Source organism: Anneissia japonica, unplaced genomic scaffold (genome assembly GCF_011630105.1).
Source record: "Anneissia japonica isolate Jap-2015-1 unplaced genomic scaffold, ASM1163010v1 scaffold1417_len1240632_cov203, whole genome shotgun sequence".
Lineage (NCBI taxonomy): Eukaryota > Metazoa > Echinodermata > Crinoidea > Comatulida > Comatulidae > Anneissia > Anneissia japonica.
This window is the reverse complement of record NW_022727891.1, coordinates 822,492-841,815: the sequence shown is the minus strand read 5'-3', so window position 1 is coordinate 841,815 and position 19,324 is coordinate 822,492. Positions and strand designations below refer to the sequence as shown.

The 19,324-nt window shown below is 32.0% G+C and overlaps 1 protein-coding gene across 5 annotated transcripts in view; it reads left to right on the top strand.

Annotated features, from left to right (window-relative positions):
* LOC117113883 (AT-rich interactive domain-containing protein 1B-like) overlaps nt 1–19,324 on the top strand; it is a 44,772-nt gene that overhangs the window by 6,608 nt on the left and 18,840 nt on the right. For 4 of the 5 annotated variants that reach the window (XM_033257356.1, XM_033257359.1, XM_033257360.1 and 1 more), the window contains exons 2-3: nt 9,149–9,340; nt 11,534–11,614. In XM_033257356.1, the coding sequence (XP_033113247.1) occupies nt 9,149–9,340; nt 11,534–11,614 (273 nt within the window). The remainder of the gene's footprint in view (nt 1–9,148; nt 9,341–11,533; nt 11,615–19,324) is intronic. The other variant, XM_033257358.1, reaches the window with a different exon arrangement.

The window sequence follows — 19,324 nt, the reverse complement described above, 5'->3', positions numbered from 1 at the left end:
TATGGCAAATGCTATCACAGCATGAAAAAAAGAACAAATCTCCCCATTCCTGGCAAGAGTATTATTTTACAGTTATTTTAAATCCAAAATTAAATCATAGGATGTTTGTAGTTACTGCCGAGGATAATGGTCATCATTATGACATAACAAATAATATTATTACGTACTGGCATTAGGATGCACCCATACAAGCAGACCTATTATCACCAGCCTGTTTCCTAGACCAAGTTTGCTTGAGCAATCAGTACCATTAAGGGTTATTTTCTACTTTATTACCTACTCAACTACAGAGATATAGTCGAGGCGTAACAGCTCCATCCTTGCTCCGGGCCCTGGTCAAGGCTTAACACTCAATGTGTGTATGTAGCCTACACTAATAGCATTCCAGAGCCTAAATAAAATGCACGGAGATTGCCAAAGTAATTATAAATCACTATTAAAAAAAAAAAACACATTGGCCTACTGCCTTACTTTACTTAGGGTCGCTGTCACTGTGGTTTACAATGTGGCTTTATTACCCACTATATATCACATGACCAGTAATAGCTGGAGGCGCTGATTCGGTCTATTGACACAAGAATTTTCATAGGGTATGAAAAAAAGACCAAGTTAAATTACATGTATTCAGAGGCAGGGCTAGAAAAAGTGTCGCTTTGTGAAAGTCTCTCCCGTGGGCATATATTTCAAATTATTGGATGCACCACCAGGGGTTTAGCTAGAAAAACGAAATAGGCCGTCCAAAATGGAAGACAAAGAACTTCTGTAGCGACAGCCAAGGGGCATAGCCCAGAGCGTGGTTGGGTTTGGGAGGGGGTGTTCCAAGAGTGCATTTAAAGGTGTTTAAATGTTGGAATTTTGTCTTCAAAGTGTTAAGTTAGCCATCACAAAGATATTTCAGTTATAGACATAGACTGCCCATGGCTACTGTTGTTTACTCACTCTCCCCCTAGTCTACTGTAAATTCTATTCTCGTTCCTCGGAATCGAGAGATGTATAGGCCTAGGCCTACTGTATTTTGTTGACTATTAAAGTTTAACTTGTGATATTAACAAATCTGCTTTACGGTATTTTATGAATTAATTATAACCAAGGAGTTACGAACAAGAACGATGTGTCAGGAAACTGAATCTCAAGCTGTATTTGCCATGTGCATGTGTTGTGGACAACTTACAATTGTCCATTTTCCAGCAGGGTATGAATACAGTATGTGTTTTTTCATGACATACATGTGTTGAAAGTGAAATTTTCACCGGTTAGACAATGGTTTAGCCTTACCTTTTTGGGAATCCCCACCGAATGTAGGTACAGTATGAAAACAACGTAAATTCAACCAATAAAGGTTGTTTATCAAATGTAAATGTGCTTTAGTTTAATGCAACATTCAATAGGTTCAAATAATGTAAAGAATTGACTAAAGATAGACTAAGCCAAGCTAAGTAGTTCAAGCCATCACGGTAAAAGTGGCCGTCCTAAATAATTGTTGGCCGGCTCGCTGGCTAAGCCCTTGATGAATAAAAATCAGAACACCTTTCTTAGGTTATAAAGTGCTGTGTCATGGATATGAAGTCCTTCTAGAGAATACAATAGGTATTGTAACTAGTCAAAGAAAAACAAAATTCTCTCGTTCCTTTGTTTTAACGTGGTGTCTAACATTTTTGTGAAGTTTGCAACTGATTTTAAAGGACAGCAAAAGTCATTGGTAAAATCCCCTAAAAATGCTACTAAAATTTGGAAGACATGTAGCACGTTGTTTTAATTTGTGTCTTTTTTGATGCTGATAATTTATTCGATCCAAAAAGGACAAAGTGAATTTATAAAGAAAGTTGAAATAAAAAAAATAATTAAGGATATAGAAAGATAGCTTAAGATACAAATTAATTGCAATATACTGTATCGCATTTGTTTTTAGAGCTAAGTTTCTGCGTGGTCTTTATGCTTTAATCATTGGATGGTATTTACAGGCTTCTTTTCACACACTAAATAAAAAATGAGGTCCTAATAAACTAGTTCTTATTAACCTATAACATTAATGTGAATTTAATTGATGGAGTTCTTAAATTTCATGGATTTAGTGCTATGTATGATTGATGTTATTAATGTATCTAAGAAGTCTGCAAATGTTGCAGTAGATTAAGTTCTCCATTTTAAATCTAACAAGTGAACAATTTAGTGACATGTCCTAAATACAATTTGGTCAATGGCATTATTTACAATAAAGAATTTACTCATAAATAAAACACTGACTTGAAATAAAAAAAAAACCGTTACCTTAGTGACAGCAAATTATTTTTTCCTTAGTAAAATAATGAAAAACTTCTTTTTTTCATCTGTGATATGATTTAAATTGAGTGGTTAAATGATCAATTTTAATTTTATTTTACTTATAATCTTTTTATGGAATAATGCCTATTCTAGATGTATATTAGTATTTTGGTTGAAAAAAGTAGTTAAATATTAAATGTTGTACTTAATTTTTATGATTATTATATAGGCTACTCTTAAGTTGAAATTGATGGTTATAATCTGCTGGTATCATTTTCATCTCAGACAAAGTTTGTTTACATTATGTTTGTACTGTTGACATGCTGTGACAGGTTGGAGGGAAATCCCCTCATTTAGATGTCACATGATCTTTACTCAATGGGCATGATTAAAGTGGCTTATCTATATGATCAGAGAAAGTGACAGTTCTGACATAATTACATTTGTTTTGCCTGGGCTGGCCATCTGAAAAGCCTTCTATTGTGTCATCCTACAGACCTGGGAAACTAGGTCATTCAAGGTTGCAGAACTGCATAAATTAATAAAAACTCCTTTCACAATGATTATGTCAGGAATTCTCTCTTTAAACTATTAAAGTGTATTGACCTGATGAAAATAGTTGCTGATGTCATTGTGCAGCTGTGGTGACTCCCTGCTGGGTTTGGGGGAAGGGATCGGCGACTCCAGGGAAGTAAGGTATGCAATGAATGGGTTTCTGGCAATTGTTAACTCTTGTGAGGCCATCCCTTGTTATCATTGCATGATTCATCTAGTATTATAGATTAATAACACTTTCAGAAGTTGTATTGTAACAGTTCATATTTTAGTTAATTAGATTGCTAATAATTGAAAAGGGAAATGCTTCCCACGTTGTAAAAATTAGTGCGATACATTTAAGTCTTTTTGGATATTAGCCCTAAAAGTGTCTGTCATATCTCCAATGAAGTAATATGTTCAACATGACATGTACAGTAGGTCTATATCCAACTATGCATGTTGAATTGTTCCAAGATGCTTTATTGATGAACACACGAAAAAATGTGTTAAGCTACACTTATATTCTTGTATTAATTTTAAACAAATAAAAAAAAAAAAATAGGTAAAGGGTAAGGAACACCCTGAGACTTGCAGCTTTTACTGGACTGAATTGCGTATAGGTTTTGACCAACCTGTTAATTGTATTCTAATATCACACACTATCTGGCTATGACTGATGTCTACAAGCATTGATTGTTAATGCCACAACTTTACCTGGTATTGGCTGTGATTGAACTATCTAGTGTTATGTTAGCACCACACATTACACAGGTATTTGCTGTGGATGAGCTATTCTAAATTCATATTCTAGCACCACTCATAACATGTACCGGTAATCAAAGTACAAATGTGCATATATAGAGTTGGTAGGCTCACACTATCCTACAGGTACATGCTAAACCCAAATGGATGGTGGATCCATGTTGCTCAGTGGCCTATAATGTTTTGTTGGTGATGATACTAAGCAATTCTCAATTGTTTAATAAGGATAGTAGTTAGTGGCTTAGTCTAAGTATTGAAATAGTTTAAGACGGAAAGTAACAGATTAACATTGAAAAAGTCTGGTGTGAAATTCTTCTCATCCAAGGTTCAGTAACTACTGTAGAACCCAGTCTTGGATGAAACTTACAATGGAAGACTAGTGTACTGTACACATCTGGCTCCTGTGTACTTCAAAGAATATATTGATTGAATCTTTCAGAAGAGTATGGGTTACCTTAATGCTATGGTTCTTTTCAGTCCCTGTTATGGAAATGAACACAAAGCTACTATGTAAGCACCACTCTATGGCTGCTAAGTAGTCATTGACCACGCCTGTACGCAATTCAGCACAAAGATGCTGTGAGTTATGGGTTATTTTTTTACCCTTTAAACAACAAGCTTTCGTTTATACAGTACATGTCTTCAGGTAAATAAGTCTAATGATTCATGGTAATAATGATTCTAACAATGGTTTGTGGAGGATGGTTAAATGAACTATTGTATCTAATATTCTGTTTGCTAGAATCAGAGTTAATGAATACAGATGTTGCAGTAGAACTGTTCATTCAGTATACATAATACAATGCTAAGTATTCTCCTCACTGAATCTCGCCTTCTTGTTCTTTGTTCTCAATCTAGCATGATTTCTGATACCTGGGGCTATTTTGACACATCACTTACAAACAAAAGATATGAATATGCAGACTGTTCTCTGTGGGGTTATATATACTCAATCATTCTGATTTTGTCTTTTTGGTTACAACCAACTTGAATTGGTTACAATATGAATGAATATATACTGGATATTTCGGAAGTAATTGTCATGAGGATTATTGAATGTTACTTTATATCTGCAGTGAGTGTAATATATGACAATCGGATTGCTTCTGTCATGTTGCCGCATGAGTGGGTTCTATGTGGACATTAACTTCTTGACTAACTGCTATGAAGGTATTTGCCAAGTCTTTAAGAAAAACCTGAATTATTGCTGTCACTGTATTAATACTACCCTGGATGTTCAATTGAATGACATCTCATTGCCCTTGGCAATTAATGCTGAAATTGTCAATATGATTTATGATGAAAAAGGCATTTTCTAAAAATAGTAGGTAATCCCCTGGTATTATAACCTTTGCTTAATATGACATGATTTAATGTAACACCTGTGAGCTTTGAAAGTGATCCTAGTTTCTTCAAATAATTGAGGTCATGACCCCATTCTGACAGGTATTTAATGTTTACATAAGTGCATTGAATAATTCAGTCACTTGAGTCTATTTGTCTGTGCCTGATAATAGATGCTAAAAATAGATCAGGGGATACCCTTGCTAGGCATTGCATCAAGAATCTGGTGGTTACTAATCTGCTGGGGAAATCCTTTTTGCATTATCATGCTAATGAAACTATATGATGACTTGTACGTCTTATCTGGGACATTAAGCCTGGACTAGATTAATTGCATCTGCAACTACTTCACAGGTTTACTATTGACTGAAATATGCTAAGATGGGACTTCCATTAATCAGTTGTTTTATTGATCTTTACTTTTTGTGGGTGTCAATCAGAAACAACTTAGCACATATTTTTTAACTTGTTTTTGTTACTCAAGATTATTATAAAGTATAGTGTCTTTAGGCTAATGATTTTGTAGCAGCATCCTAAATGTGTACACATTCAACAATAAGTGTAGTCGTCAAAATCATGGATAAAACTGCCATGATAAGTATATTAAGTTTCTCATTTGCTTAAAGAACAGATTTTTATATCTCCACATTAATGGATATGGAGTGGATATGTTATGTCGATCTTGGTCTGACATCATTTATTAAATCAGGATTCAAAAAGAAAAAAAGATCTACCTTGGTATTCATAAAACTAACTTTAGTCGTAGTTCGAGCTAAAACTTAAAAATTACGTCATTTTGTATTCTTAAAACGAACTTCCACTAGCACTACGACTAAATGACGCGAACGTGACCAAAATAATACCTTCGCAGGCCGATTTTTTTTAGTCAGCCTAGGGTCAGGCTAAATCGCCGACTTGAAATATTTACAGTACCCCACTAAAAACGTGTTTTTTGTAACTTACAAAAACGATTGTGTACGCAGGTTTGATATATCTTCGGTGTGTTAAACAAAAGAGATCAAGTTTAGCTTCCAAAGGAGAAATTAACATGTTTGGCTACCCGCATGCGATAGTTCCTGATTTGCATGAAATCCCCTCGCGTTGCGGTCATGTAGCTTCACCATAACAACACAACAAAGATGGCGCTGCCCTCACTCAGGCTCAACTATAATAGTTCTCTACAGAAAGCAAATTTTCAGTGGCTTTTAAAATTCTCTATCGTAATATAATTATTATTATAGAAAATTAATTAAGCGAATGATCATGTATTATGAACACGAGGAAATAAATTTTTGAACCACAGACGGCAGCTTAATATTCATGCGCATTACCGGATCTCTAAAATTTCATCTGCTATTAAAGTTAAACCTTTTCATTGGTTAGTTTGATAGTCGTGGCTTGCCAGTCATCTTCATTTTACTAAAACTAGGAATTGATTTATTTGTAGTTCAAATTTTGACTATGTTGTTTGTGAATACAAATTGAGGTTGAAGTTGCAACTAGCACTAAATGAAGTTCTAGTTCAAAGTTTTGAGTAAAGCTTGTTTTAAGAATACGGGCGCTAGAATCACTATGAATCTGAAAAGAAACCAAGACACTATGAACCAAAGAACATGCATTATCACAAAATTTTAAAGACACCATGATCAGGACTTTGTGGAAATGCATCTAAGACCACCAATTGGTGTACCTTCAAACTTTGCATTGAGGCAGTGTCTGTCAGACCAATAAGAATGTTCAATCTCAATTGTTTGCATCCCTCTTTTTGGCATTCGTCAGTGGACCACATGGTTACATTAGCATGTATGAAAACCACAGAAAGCATAAAGGGGTAGCAGTGACAATCATTCTGCTATTCATGTCAGTATGGATTCCTTGTTGCACTTGTAGGGTGGTGGAGCAAGACCTTTTGGCTCAATGATTTATAAGAATTCTCCACTGGTTTCTATTTTTCTGGTGGAATAAAGCGGACAAATTGTCATCTTCCCACTTTTGGTTCCCTTTCTTTATTTTTGACACTGATATTTTGAGGAAGGTGTGTTTGACCAGTATATCTTTGTTTGTTTATTGCTACACCATCTAACTTAGCCATCCCTAGTTTATCGTATATACTCGCCGATAAGGCGATCTGCGTATAAGACCACCAATTGTAATAAGATTTTTGGGCAATTTTCGTATGTCTGGCCTTTAAGCCGACCTTCCCGTTTCACTGAAGATCCTCTGGGACCAAGCCTGCATTTAGCCTTCAAATGGCCATCTAAATCCAAGGAAAAATTTTCCCAGTAAAATTGGCCCAAAATGACAGGTTGTACATTTATACCCCTTTCAGACAGACCTGCAAAACGGTATTAATACTGTATTTCTCGAACACCGGCGTTCTGTTTGAAAGGGTAAATACGCCTAAACGCCGGCTTCAGTTAGACCTCCTCGGGACTTAGTCTTAATACCGTAGCGAGTTTTGCCCAACTCGATAAGAAAGGGTAGGCCGTCTTACGCACTGAGGCATAACAAATCAGACAGTCACACGAGCAGCCATCAACCGCTGCTGCAGCTAACAAAGCCGATGAAATCGCTAGCTGACGGTTCTTTAGACACGAAAATCGTCTGCACCTATCTGCTCAAAATTCAAGCCGGCCTCGCCTTAACGCCTTCTGTTTCTCAAATTTATATGTATTGCAAACATAGCCAGCGTTAAAAAACATTTGCAAAGCAGCAGTTTTATTACTTCATCTCCGGCCATATTGGATTAATGGAGTAAACAAAAAATTGTGCCCTCTTTGTTAACAAGCACAAGCGCCACAGACATCAAATACTCCTTTCCGCGAGAACCCTTTCAGACAGGATACGGTATTATTACCGGATTTTAACTAGCTGTGTTAAAGGGTCTGCGCCGGCAATAACGACGGCGTGATTAGGGTATTATTGCGGTATTTTCTGTCTGAAAGGGGCTATACTGTCCTGCATTATAGAAGGTATTACATATCTATTGCACACAAGGTAGTAGATATAAATTTTTGGTTTTTTCTGAGTTTTTAAATATAAAAATCTCATTAGACATTTTACCTCAGCCTCAATTTGTTCTTATATTATTCTTAATTTTTAAGAAATTTCAGCCTCAGTGTTCTTATAAAATGTGTTCTTATAAATGAAAAAAAAAGTGTAGTGGATTTTCTCCCTCAGCTCATGTTGAGAATGTTTCCCATTTGAAAGCTTCTTTTTTGTATCAGCATGTCATCAATTGTTCAGGTTGTATGAGAAAACTTTTCTAAACATGAAACCTATAATAACTACTGTTTATTGTTATTAATGGTCACTAAGCCGATTCACTGATTTTTTTGGATATCTTAAAAATTTATAGTAATGGTTGCTCCTCATTAATAAAATTGATTGATTTATTAAAGTGTATTAACTGTACTATATTTATAGCTGTTTACATACTGTGCAGTAGATTGGTTGACAATGACAGATACGCATTTACAAGGACAACTAAATATAATACTTTACAAAGTGCATTTTTTTTCTTTAGAAAAGAGAGTAGTTGATTAAAAGAGTAGATTAAAATAAGTGATCAATGATTTTCATTTGCTAGGGTGGAAAAATAGATTAGAAATTCTAAATTTAAAAGCACATCTGAGGAATGTTACATGAAAACATACTGGTTTGTTACAAGTAAACTATTTTTGACTTAGACTGTCACATTTAGAAGAGAAGCTAAGTATCTGGATTACCAGACTAATTTAAAATATGGTTGTGGTTGTTGACCTTTTAATCTCAAATGTGAGAACATTCTATTTTGATGAACCTATTTTTAATCAGGTTTTAAATGTTAATTAGGAATTGTAAAATATATGAAATAAACGGATGTAAAATCATAATAAAAGTATCTTATCTTGACTTCAATTTCATATGAAAAATCAATCATAGATGACATAATTTCATATGAAATAACCCTCTTGGATTTTTTTGAAATAGTTTTCATGGATGACATGAAGTGCATGTGTGGGATGATGTCATGTCTCTCCCATATATGACCAAAGCACAGGTACTTGTCATATAAGACATGAAAGTGTTTGCAGAGCTGTAGATAATATGAATTCCCTTTTGAAAATAAAATATTTAATAAATATGTGGTTAAGTATAGACACTTCATAATTTCATTTGCATTATTTTGGGAACACCATTTTCCAGCACAGATTTTTCTGTAGATTTCATATAAAAATTGGAAATATTTTATATCTTATAGATGAACATGATGCCGGATGGTAGTCCAATGCCGAAGCGTCCAAGCCCATTCCAATCATCGCCTTATCAACAAGGTCAGTATGGTCCAGGTGGTAGGCCATATCCAGGCATGCCCCCATCTCGTTACCCGATGACCAGTAGGAGTCAGCCAATGCCTAGCTCTGTCAGTGGAAATGGCCCATACTCTCAACAGGTTTGTTAGAATATATTCCATTATTTCCTTATATCACTAATTTGTATACAACAGTACAACTTTGTTTACATCACCAGCATTACAAAAATTCTCCATTAAAATGACACTAAAAAATAATTTTTATTATTTTATTTTAACAAAGACACCACAAAAAAAAATAAATAAAAAAAAAATAAAAAAAATAAACATTTTAAAAGTTGACATTAAAATTCAGAAAAATATTTTTTGGTACTGCAAATTTTTTCTGTGGTTTTAAACTTGATAACTTTTTCAAGCGATATTGTAGTATCTTAACCGATAATTCTTAGTTTCTCTTACAAGTACTGGAGACTGGACACACATGTTCAAAGTTCTATATTTCATAACAAACAGAAAAACATCTGTTAATTAAGACAACATAAAAATGATTTAAATCATCCTCCAATAATATTTAAGTGTCATTAATAATGCTGGGAAATTATAATCATCAAAAAATTATAAAAATGTACATGTACATACAAGTTTATCTTGTTTTCGATGAGCTTTTTTTTTTTAAAGTTCCTGATCAATTTTACACACAAGTTATGTTTATTATTTATACCAAGGTTTATTAGATGTTGAAAATGATGTCGAATTCAGATCTAAGTACCGTATATTCTTGCGTATAAGACAAGGCTTAAAAAAGCAAATTACGATAAAAAAAAAAACAGGGGGTCGTCTTATACCCACAACGTATACACATTTTTGATGTTTAAATCATGTTCGTGTTATGTGCAGATCGTCCATAACAAGCAAGTTTACTACTGAAATGAAGCTACTGACTCTTTCAACATTTAAAAGCCCATAAAATGGTATCATTTGGAAGATTAGCCCTACATTTGGCTCCGTTTTTAGCCAGCTAGATGTAGAATCAAGACTATGTTAAAGAGCAGCAAAAAGTAGGAATTCACATGATGAATTTGGGTGTGGGGCTCGTCTTATATGCGTGACATACAAAAAACTTCAAAAATCTTCTCAAACTCGGGGGTGGTCTTATACAGTCCCCTTGTACGCAAGAATATACAGTATTATAATTTAATCAGTGTTTTTATATACAATTCAACGATGTTCTTATAATTGTGCCCAACTGAAAGTTGACAGTAACCCATGATTATAAAAATAATACATGGTGCCTTTAATGTAATACTGTGTTGTACTATTTGTCTACAATTACCTTAGTGATTTATTCTTTAATATTAAATCATACTGCTGCTCAACGATTCTAATGATTTTATTCCCATAAATCAGTCCACAAAACCTCAAAAACTAATTTTTCTAAATGCTATAGTACAAGAAAAAATGTGTAATGTGATAATCAGTAATCTTTTAAAGGTTTATTTAATTAGAAATGATTTTGCTACAAAGATGAAATATGTTTTGAATTAGCTACTAAGATATGATTGGAAACATTAAGGCATGTAGTATTGTTTTTGGAATAAAGAGCCGAGGACAATAGTCATTTGATTGAAATTGGATAACAGAAGGTAAACTCCTAAAAAGACCAGCATAATTCTGGATTCATTAATGTTTTATCAAAAGTATTTATTAACCTAAGGTGCAATTAAACTTGTAAGTGAATTTGAAAAAAATAATAATGTGCAAATAATAATCCTAATTGAATTATTATTACCATCAAAAGAAACCACATGCTTAAATAGACTTTTGGTACTTGAATCTTTTTTCAATTATAGCCATGAAGCTTACAGTAGTATGTTTGTGGTTGGATGGCTATCATACACATTTCTGGGCCCTAGGTTCAAATTCTGCTAAAATATCATTTCTTCACTTGTATAAAAACTAGGCATTGCATAATTAGAAATGCAAGTTTCTGTTGTGTAAGCTCTACAAAAAAACAAACAAAAAAATCTTTTTGGATTAAAAAAAAAAAATTTTTTTTCCTAAGGAAGAATCTCAAGGTATGATATATGCATTTTATAAGCTTTATTTACCTCAGTTGAGATGTTAACTATAGATTTTAGCCTAACGGTCTAGAAAGAAAAAATCCTGACCTACCCGATTTACGATTAACATTCTGTTTAGGCAACACAACACATTTTTCTAGGACCTACCTAGACCTACTTTTTCATTGTGCAGATGGTGAGTTGCTCTCTCTGAATAAGAACAAATTATTTATTATTTTTTATATTATAATGCTAACAATTTTCTTCCAAATAGCATGGCTCCCAAAACCTCACCTCTAATAGCCAACAACAGAATTTTATACTACAGCAACAAGGAGCCAACCAGAAGCCAAAGGTTTGTTCCTAAATTGAGATATTAATTCTGAAGCATGATAACTGCATGTTTATAAATTATAATAGAAAGGTACAAAAAAGGATTAATAATTATAATAATATAAAAGTGTGATAATGAAAATAAAAATTCTGTTGCTCCATTGTTACAAAAAAGAATGAGATGGTAATGCCTTGTTTTGTATGTAGTTAGTGACCATTGCCAATTAACAAGCCATTAATTAAGACCTGCAGATTTAATCACCTGGTGAATAATTAATTTGTAATATCTAATTTTACAAACTTTATTTAAGGTATCAACCATTCTGATAACATTTAAAAAACATTTGCGTATGGTTAGAACTCCATCATTGCAGTATGCTATAGTGTAGCTAGTTACAAAAAAAAAAGTTGTGAAATTGGATTTGTTTACGTAATATTTCCCTCTGAAATCCACAGCATTAATCAGAAATAGTCAAACTTGTATTTTTTAGATTGAGATGATAAATACATTTAATGATGTTTTGAAATCTATGATTGTCAGTGATCAATTACTGAGAAAATTTAGTCAAAGAGTTTGTCTACTATCATTCAGAATCACTATGGCCTTGTGTGTGTAATGCAGTATAGCTACTGCTGGGTGTGGCCTCCAATACAACTCAACTTGTTTACCTAGATCATATCCATTTTATCACAAATATTTTTTTCATGTATATGAGACCAGTGCTAATGTTTCAATGAGTAAATTTTGGTTTTGATATCTGTCTTGATGTAACTGAGTACTTTGTGTCTTTGTAATTTTCTGGTTGTTGTACACAGTCCATTTAACTAAAGCATGTGACCTTCCAAGGCAGCTTAGTGAATTACATTATCATCTGCGAATGCAGAGTTTTATGATTTACAATTGACTGTTTTAGATTGAATTTTGCTCTTCAAATTCAATGTTATCTGATGTACATGGCAACATAGCCAGCATGTCTAATTCCTTGTGTTTTCAGATGATTCCATTATTAAGGCAAGAGCAGTGTGAATAAACAATCCCCTTAGCTAATGGGATCATAGTCATGCAGCTGTCTCATTTGACCTTTCGATTGTACTGAAGAAAATTAGGCTTAAAATCCATACACTACACTTATTTCTCAGTTTCTTTTCCTTGGTTATAAAAACTATAAACAACATTAAGGTACGATTGTGTTTTGAGTTGGTCGTAGGATATCATTATTATTTAATTGTGAAGGCAGTGCACAATGCATTGCTGGCAGTGAGGCCTGTTTGCCTGCAGTATTGAAAGCCGGAACTACATCACTATGCAAATGACATGGCTCTCATCAATATGGCATTAGTCATGCATGCTGGCAGAGTGTACAGCTGCTGCTGTGTGTTGAAAAGAAATGGTGAAGGCAGTGAATAGCAAACCTTCATAAAGTTTTTTCTAAAGGCCTAGAATATAAATGGGAAATTTATGGTGGTGGGAAATTAGACAAGCTGTAGATTGGAAATGATGATTGAAACACAAATTGAAGCTTCCAAAGAGAATAAAGGCAGTCTTTATCCTTTTCAAGCACTGTTAGGCAGTTCTGTTTTTCTAGCTTTCTGAATCCTTAGCTTCAATGAGCTATGCATAATGTATGTCTGTTTCATACATTGCTTCTATTTCATTATCTTGATTTCTATGCAAGGCTATAATTGTGTTTACGCAGTGCTGGTTTACGTTGTTATTCACCATTTATTATGGAAAAAAGTTTCTTATCCAGGGTTTCTTAAAAAATGAATGAGCTTTTAAATTTTTTTTTTTTTTCAAAAAATGGCGGTGAAAAATACACAGTTGTATTATCAATGCATTGGTCATACACTGTTGGGTGAAATTAAATTAATATAGTATCAAATACCTGTGAGGATTTTTTTTTTAATTTCTATTGGAATAGGATTTTGGCTTGTGAATTAAAAAAAGGATTTTCCCAAAAATAATGAGAGGAAAAGAGAAACATGTTTTTTATGTTCTAAAACTTAATGTAATGTGTATTGCATTATTATTATTATTATTATTTTTTTTAAATTCTTGGCTGTAAATTTATGCATTAATTAATTGATAACTATTATTTAGACATGCGTTATTGTTGGTTTGAAAGGGAAATACCAAACTTACTTTAGGTAAATCAGTTCATTATATTATATATAAAAGTGTTATTCAAGATTGTAAATAAAAGAGATAGGAATGCATAATTATATTCAAATATATATTTAAAAAATATTTTCTAGGTAGTAAATTGCAAATTTTACATGTGTACAATACTGTATATAATTGTAAAGGGAAGGATTTTTAATACTAACTGGATGAAAATGTTTAATAGTTGTTAAATCATTTTAATTTATTTCCATTAGTTTAAAAAAATTGTTGTTTTTATAACTTCTTTGATTTCAATTTAGAACTGCACACAATAATATAGTAAACCCATTGAGGTAAAGTGATGCATGCAAATAGCAAAGCTGTTTGTGGATCTAGTAAAGAACGAAGAGACTAGTTGTTTTGTTTTGTGAAGGAAGTTGCTTTCCACTAAGCTTGTTCTAGAGGTGCATTCATTGTGACTGGCTCAAAGCCTTCCTGTCATGATGGCCTTGCTTGGCTTATTATTATAAAAAGGAGAGCTGATGGGTCAGGTTAGGGCAATTTCCCATGTGCTTGAAGTTGAACCTAATTAGGTAGGCCATTTTTGTCGGTTCTTTTTCTTGCCTGGGAGTTCGTTATTTGTAACTAAGGCAGTCTTCTTCGTACAAAAGAAATTTTATTTGTAAGGAACATTCTATTAAATGAGGAAATTGTTTAATAGATTTTAACAAATAAAAAAATCAATATGTTGAAGATAGGTTTAAGAGAGATGTAGTGAAAATAAAATATGAAGTACAGAAATATAGGTACATGATTGTTTATTAAATCCAAAATTATAATAAAAAAAAAAATTAGATCTTATCTTTATACTTATAAAGAATAAAATATTTTAATGTATTCAAAGATATTTCAAAATTTACATAATGATAATTAAATAAATAAATATAGGCCCAATACAAGAATATAATCTAAATCTATTTTTTAATAGATTTATTACAATACACTATTGTTACTTATATAGGACAAATTCAATTTACTTTACAAGTTTGGTAATTAATTGTTAAGATTTCATAAGTTTATGATGTAAAGGAATAGTCATGAACGACCCACTGAATACATCAAACTTAAATACAATTCTAGGTTTGTCAGTCTTAAAAAAAACAAAATTCAATACATAGTTGGTCACAATCATGTTTGATTTCTGACCAAATTTGATAAGAGTAAAAATGTATTAATAATGAACAATATAATACTGTAATCAAACATACTTTTTAGCACAATTTTGCAGTATGTATGTGGTTAATGTATTCAAATGTAGGGTATGCGGGTTTATGTTCAATTAGAACCATTTATTTTTTATTGTGTATAAGCTGAGCTATAAATAGAATGGTCAAAAGGGTCAGTCTAGTGACCTTCTGTAAACCACAATGTTGTTGGGAAAACCCCTGTTGGTGTATGCACGGCAAAGCCTGTGTACAGTAGTAGTTAGGTAAACTGGTTGCCATTTGAATCCACCTGTTTACTAGTCACCATTTTTTTTTTCATTCCACTATGAAATTTGAATTCATTGTACTTTTAGTATCATTGTCAATAAGCTGGGATTGGAATGAATTTAATAAGCGCTGCATTATGTCGAACAGAGAAATACTCTACATCCATCAGGATCTATAGCATTGAATGTATCATAATATCAATTTCGCTGTCTCTAGTATTACCCAGCAAGCCTAATGATACAGCTTAGTATACTCAAGTATTTTGCAATATAATAAGCTTCTCTTTTAAAAGTGCAATTTATTTTAAGTTGCTCTGTCTTGTACTGTATTCACTTTCTAAAAACCAGTTGCACAGGTCAATGTATGCCCTTTTAAAAAATGAAGAAATTATGCTAGAAAAGTGTAGCACATATAGATATAACAATGATTTTCAAAAATCAAAGAAATCCTCTTCAAGTATAGGCCTACTGTCTAGTGTATAAATTTAAATACATGTTGTTGATTAATTGAACCTTCTTCTATGAATATAAAAACAGGTACTTATCTACCAAACCACTTCCATCATGAAAGATGTATTTGTTACAGAGGGGTTTTTTTTTTTTGTACTTAAGAAACAGCGATTACAATTCAGTTGCATGAGCTGTATTTTAATATTTCATGACATCTCATTGATATTTCATGAAAGTAGCAGTATCAGCTAATGAATATTTAACTGACGCGTGTTTATTCTGGATAGACCTTATGTGGCAAATTTCCAGCATAATTAGAGAATGTTATGTTTGTTTCCGTTCTTATATTTATTTTATTTGTATATCTAGGTCATATTAGTAGGTAATATAATTGTGTGTTATAGTATTTATTAGTGTATACTGCATCTACAAATGCTTGGTGAGTTTAGGAGAAATTGGATCAAAGAAATTTATATTCTGAATTTCACAAGATTTTTTTTGCCAACTTATTCTTTTTTAAGTCAGGTTCTGGATAGGATAAAAAAGCGATGTAAAACCGATTTTTCTGAGACACAAGAATAATGGTGTTTGACGAAAAACTCAGGATGGTTAATGAGATACAGATTTTTGAATATTCAAAAACTGAGGAAAATGGTGGCGATGCCCCTTTACTCCAGTTTTTAAATATTCAAAAATCTATTATATATATATTTAACGCTCTCAAGTTTTCGTCACTCATTTTGTGTCTTGAAAAAATAGTTCATCATATTATCAAAATTGTTTTTTCCTCCGGAGCTTGGCTTTAAGAGTGCACTGTATTTTGTATTTTGATCAATAAACTTTGACCTTTGGTGGATTATTAGGACATTTTTGTCTATTGTTGATATTCATAGCTTGTTTGTGCGCTTAAATATTATAGTAAATTTATAAATGATTTATGTTGTACTTGGTATGCTTAGTTCATTATGTTGTCAAATTTAATGTATTTGTTGATGTAAAGTATAATGTGAAAGGATCAAGGATTTAAGATTTATGCCAAAAAAATAAACCTTGGTATTAAAATTATTTTCTTATAATTATATTCTTCATTTTATTTCTTGACTAAGACATCTTTATTAATATTTCCAATTTTGTTTGACATACATCCTAATCCTAACAGTAAATTCTAGTCAGTGTAACAGTGAACACAGTAGTCTTTACGTAGCCTATACAGTTGCCTATGGTTCAACGGTCAAACATGGCTGTCGGAAGATACCTTTTCATTAAATAAATATAAAATGTACTCATTGACTATAAATATACTTATTTGCTATTCACTATTATTTTCATTTATTAGTTAGGCCTATTTAGATTTATTATAATAGTTTTGTTTATTTTACACAGCTTTTTTTTGAAGAACCCAGTACTCGCCCTGTTTGGAGCCAATTTGTTTTTGATCAGCTGAATAATATTTGCCAATCTTGCCAGTTTCTTGCAAGTTATATATCTCTGAATTGATGCTTTATCTAGACATTGAAAGAAAATATTAATTGTAATAGTAGACAAAATTTTATCAGCAAGTCCAAATGTTGCATGCAGTCATAGCCTATTTTAAGATCACAGTGTACACTACAGGCCCCCATTTCATAACCAACTTGTTTTTGATCACTTAAATAATATTTTTCATTCTTGCCAGTTTTTGCCAGATACATAATCTTGGACTTGATAATTTATCAAGATATTGAAAGTAAATATTCATTGTAATAATAGACAGTATTTTATTATAAATATTAGTTGTTTGGATCTCTTTTTCATATAAAAAAAATTGTCATGTTAATGCCAAGTGAAAACTTGTTTCTTATTTAATCTTCTTTATTAAGCCATTTGTTTTTTTATGATCAAATCTTTATACTGGTATACATTAAACCTGGTCGAAACAAGTAAAACATTTACTGTTTGCAATATTCTAAATTTAACATTACAGTACACAATAAGGATTGTAATATTGGTAGCAAAAAAAAGGAAATGGCAGGACATAAAACTAATTTATTTATTATTTATTTAAACATGGATATAAAAGTTTTCAGTATTTGGTGGTTTAACTTGCCTATAGCACATGATTGGAAAATGGATAAACATGTGCTTTTGAATTTTGTAGGTATGGAAAAAAAATGCTGCTAGTAACTAACTGATTAATATTTCCCATGGGCTTGTTGTCATGACAGCGAGAAATGCTCACAAATGTGTTATCTTAGCTTCTGTATGTCACATTCTCATATTTTCAATTGATCAGAACTGGCACAAAAAAATGTTTAGAATTGATGTTCGAAGTTTAGTTTACTATCACCACATTCTGTCTGATGTTTTACTATATCAGTGCCTTTTATCAGTCTACTTAAAATAGTTTAATTTGAAAGTCTAAAAGAAAAACCAAATTTAAACCAAGTTAAAAACCAAATGTTATTTGGAGGTCTCTGACATGTGTGATATGATCTTGTTTTGACATAAGTTGATAAAGTTAAATTATTCAGTGCAATTTCAACCTATCAAAGTAAAAAATTTGCTTATTTCCCGTTAAGTCTTAACTAAAATACAAAATACATACCGTACTGAACGAACAGTCATAGAATATAATTAAAATAAACAACAAATTACAAAAAAAAAACAAATCAAAAAGTAGTATTTGGAATCACATGTTTAACCATTTATTCTATAAAGGATTTCTTGCTGTTTGATTTTAAATATACAATAGAGGTTTTATTTCACATTAAGGTTATTTCTATAGTTAGGCACTATTGTGGGTGAAATTTACATCGCTTGTCTAAAATTGCATTTATCTTATTTAACCTCTGTCCACACTATGAAATTAATTAATTTTATGTAACTAGAAACTGATATGCCCATATTTGGATGTAATATGACAACATTGTGCCCATATATGGGCACATCACACAAATTTGCCACATAAAATTTGATAGTGTGGGCAGAGCTTCAGGTATTTGACAATATTAAATAGTTGAATTATTTTTTTACTAGTTAATTTGTTTATAATCTAATAATATTAAATCTGTAAAATAGGAATCTATTATATTTTTGTACATTATTGTATTCTGTAATATTCATGAACTGTGAAATACGTATCTTGTATGGTTCACAGTATTGGTTATATATAGTCACGATGGATATAATGTTGAACAAAGAATTCTACGCAAATGAGCATTAAGGAAGTCCTTCTTTTTCAAGGCCACTGTTCACTATACCCTACTGTATACGGTAACGGATGATGTTTGGTAATATTTCACATCTTTCGTTATAACCCTTTATTGACAACTATGCTTTTTACCTGTGGGATATTTAAAATAAATAATTTTAATATTATATGTATTTCTGTGTTTGCTATGATGAATATTTTTAAAAGCACATAAAAAATAGAAACTAAAACAACACCAAGTAATAAAAATAGTTGTATTGTCACCTTAACTGTAATGTGTGCAACAGTAGTAAATTGATTTAGTCATTATTAACTGTAATTAAATTTATTTGCATGCAAAGATACCGGCTCTTTTAAAAACACCATGTCAACCGAGTTTCCTTATAAGAAAGATTTTATTATTATCATGAGACTGGCTTAGATAATGTATCCAGATATACACAGTTGGTGAACAGTTTGCACTTCTTGGTGTTTTTTTTTCTGAACATGTCAAAGG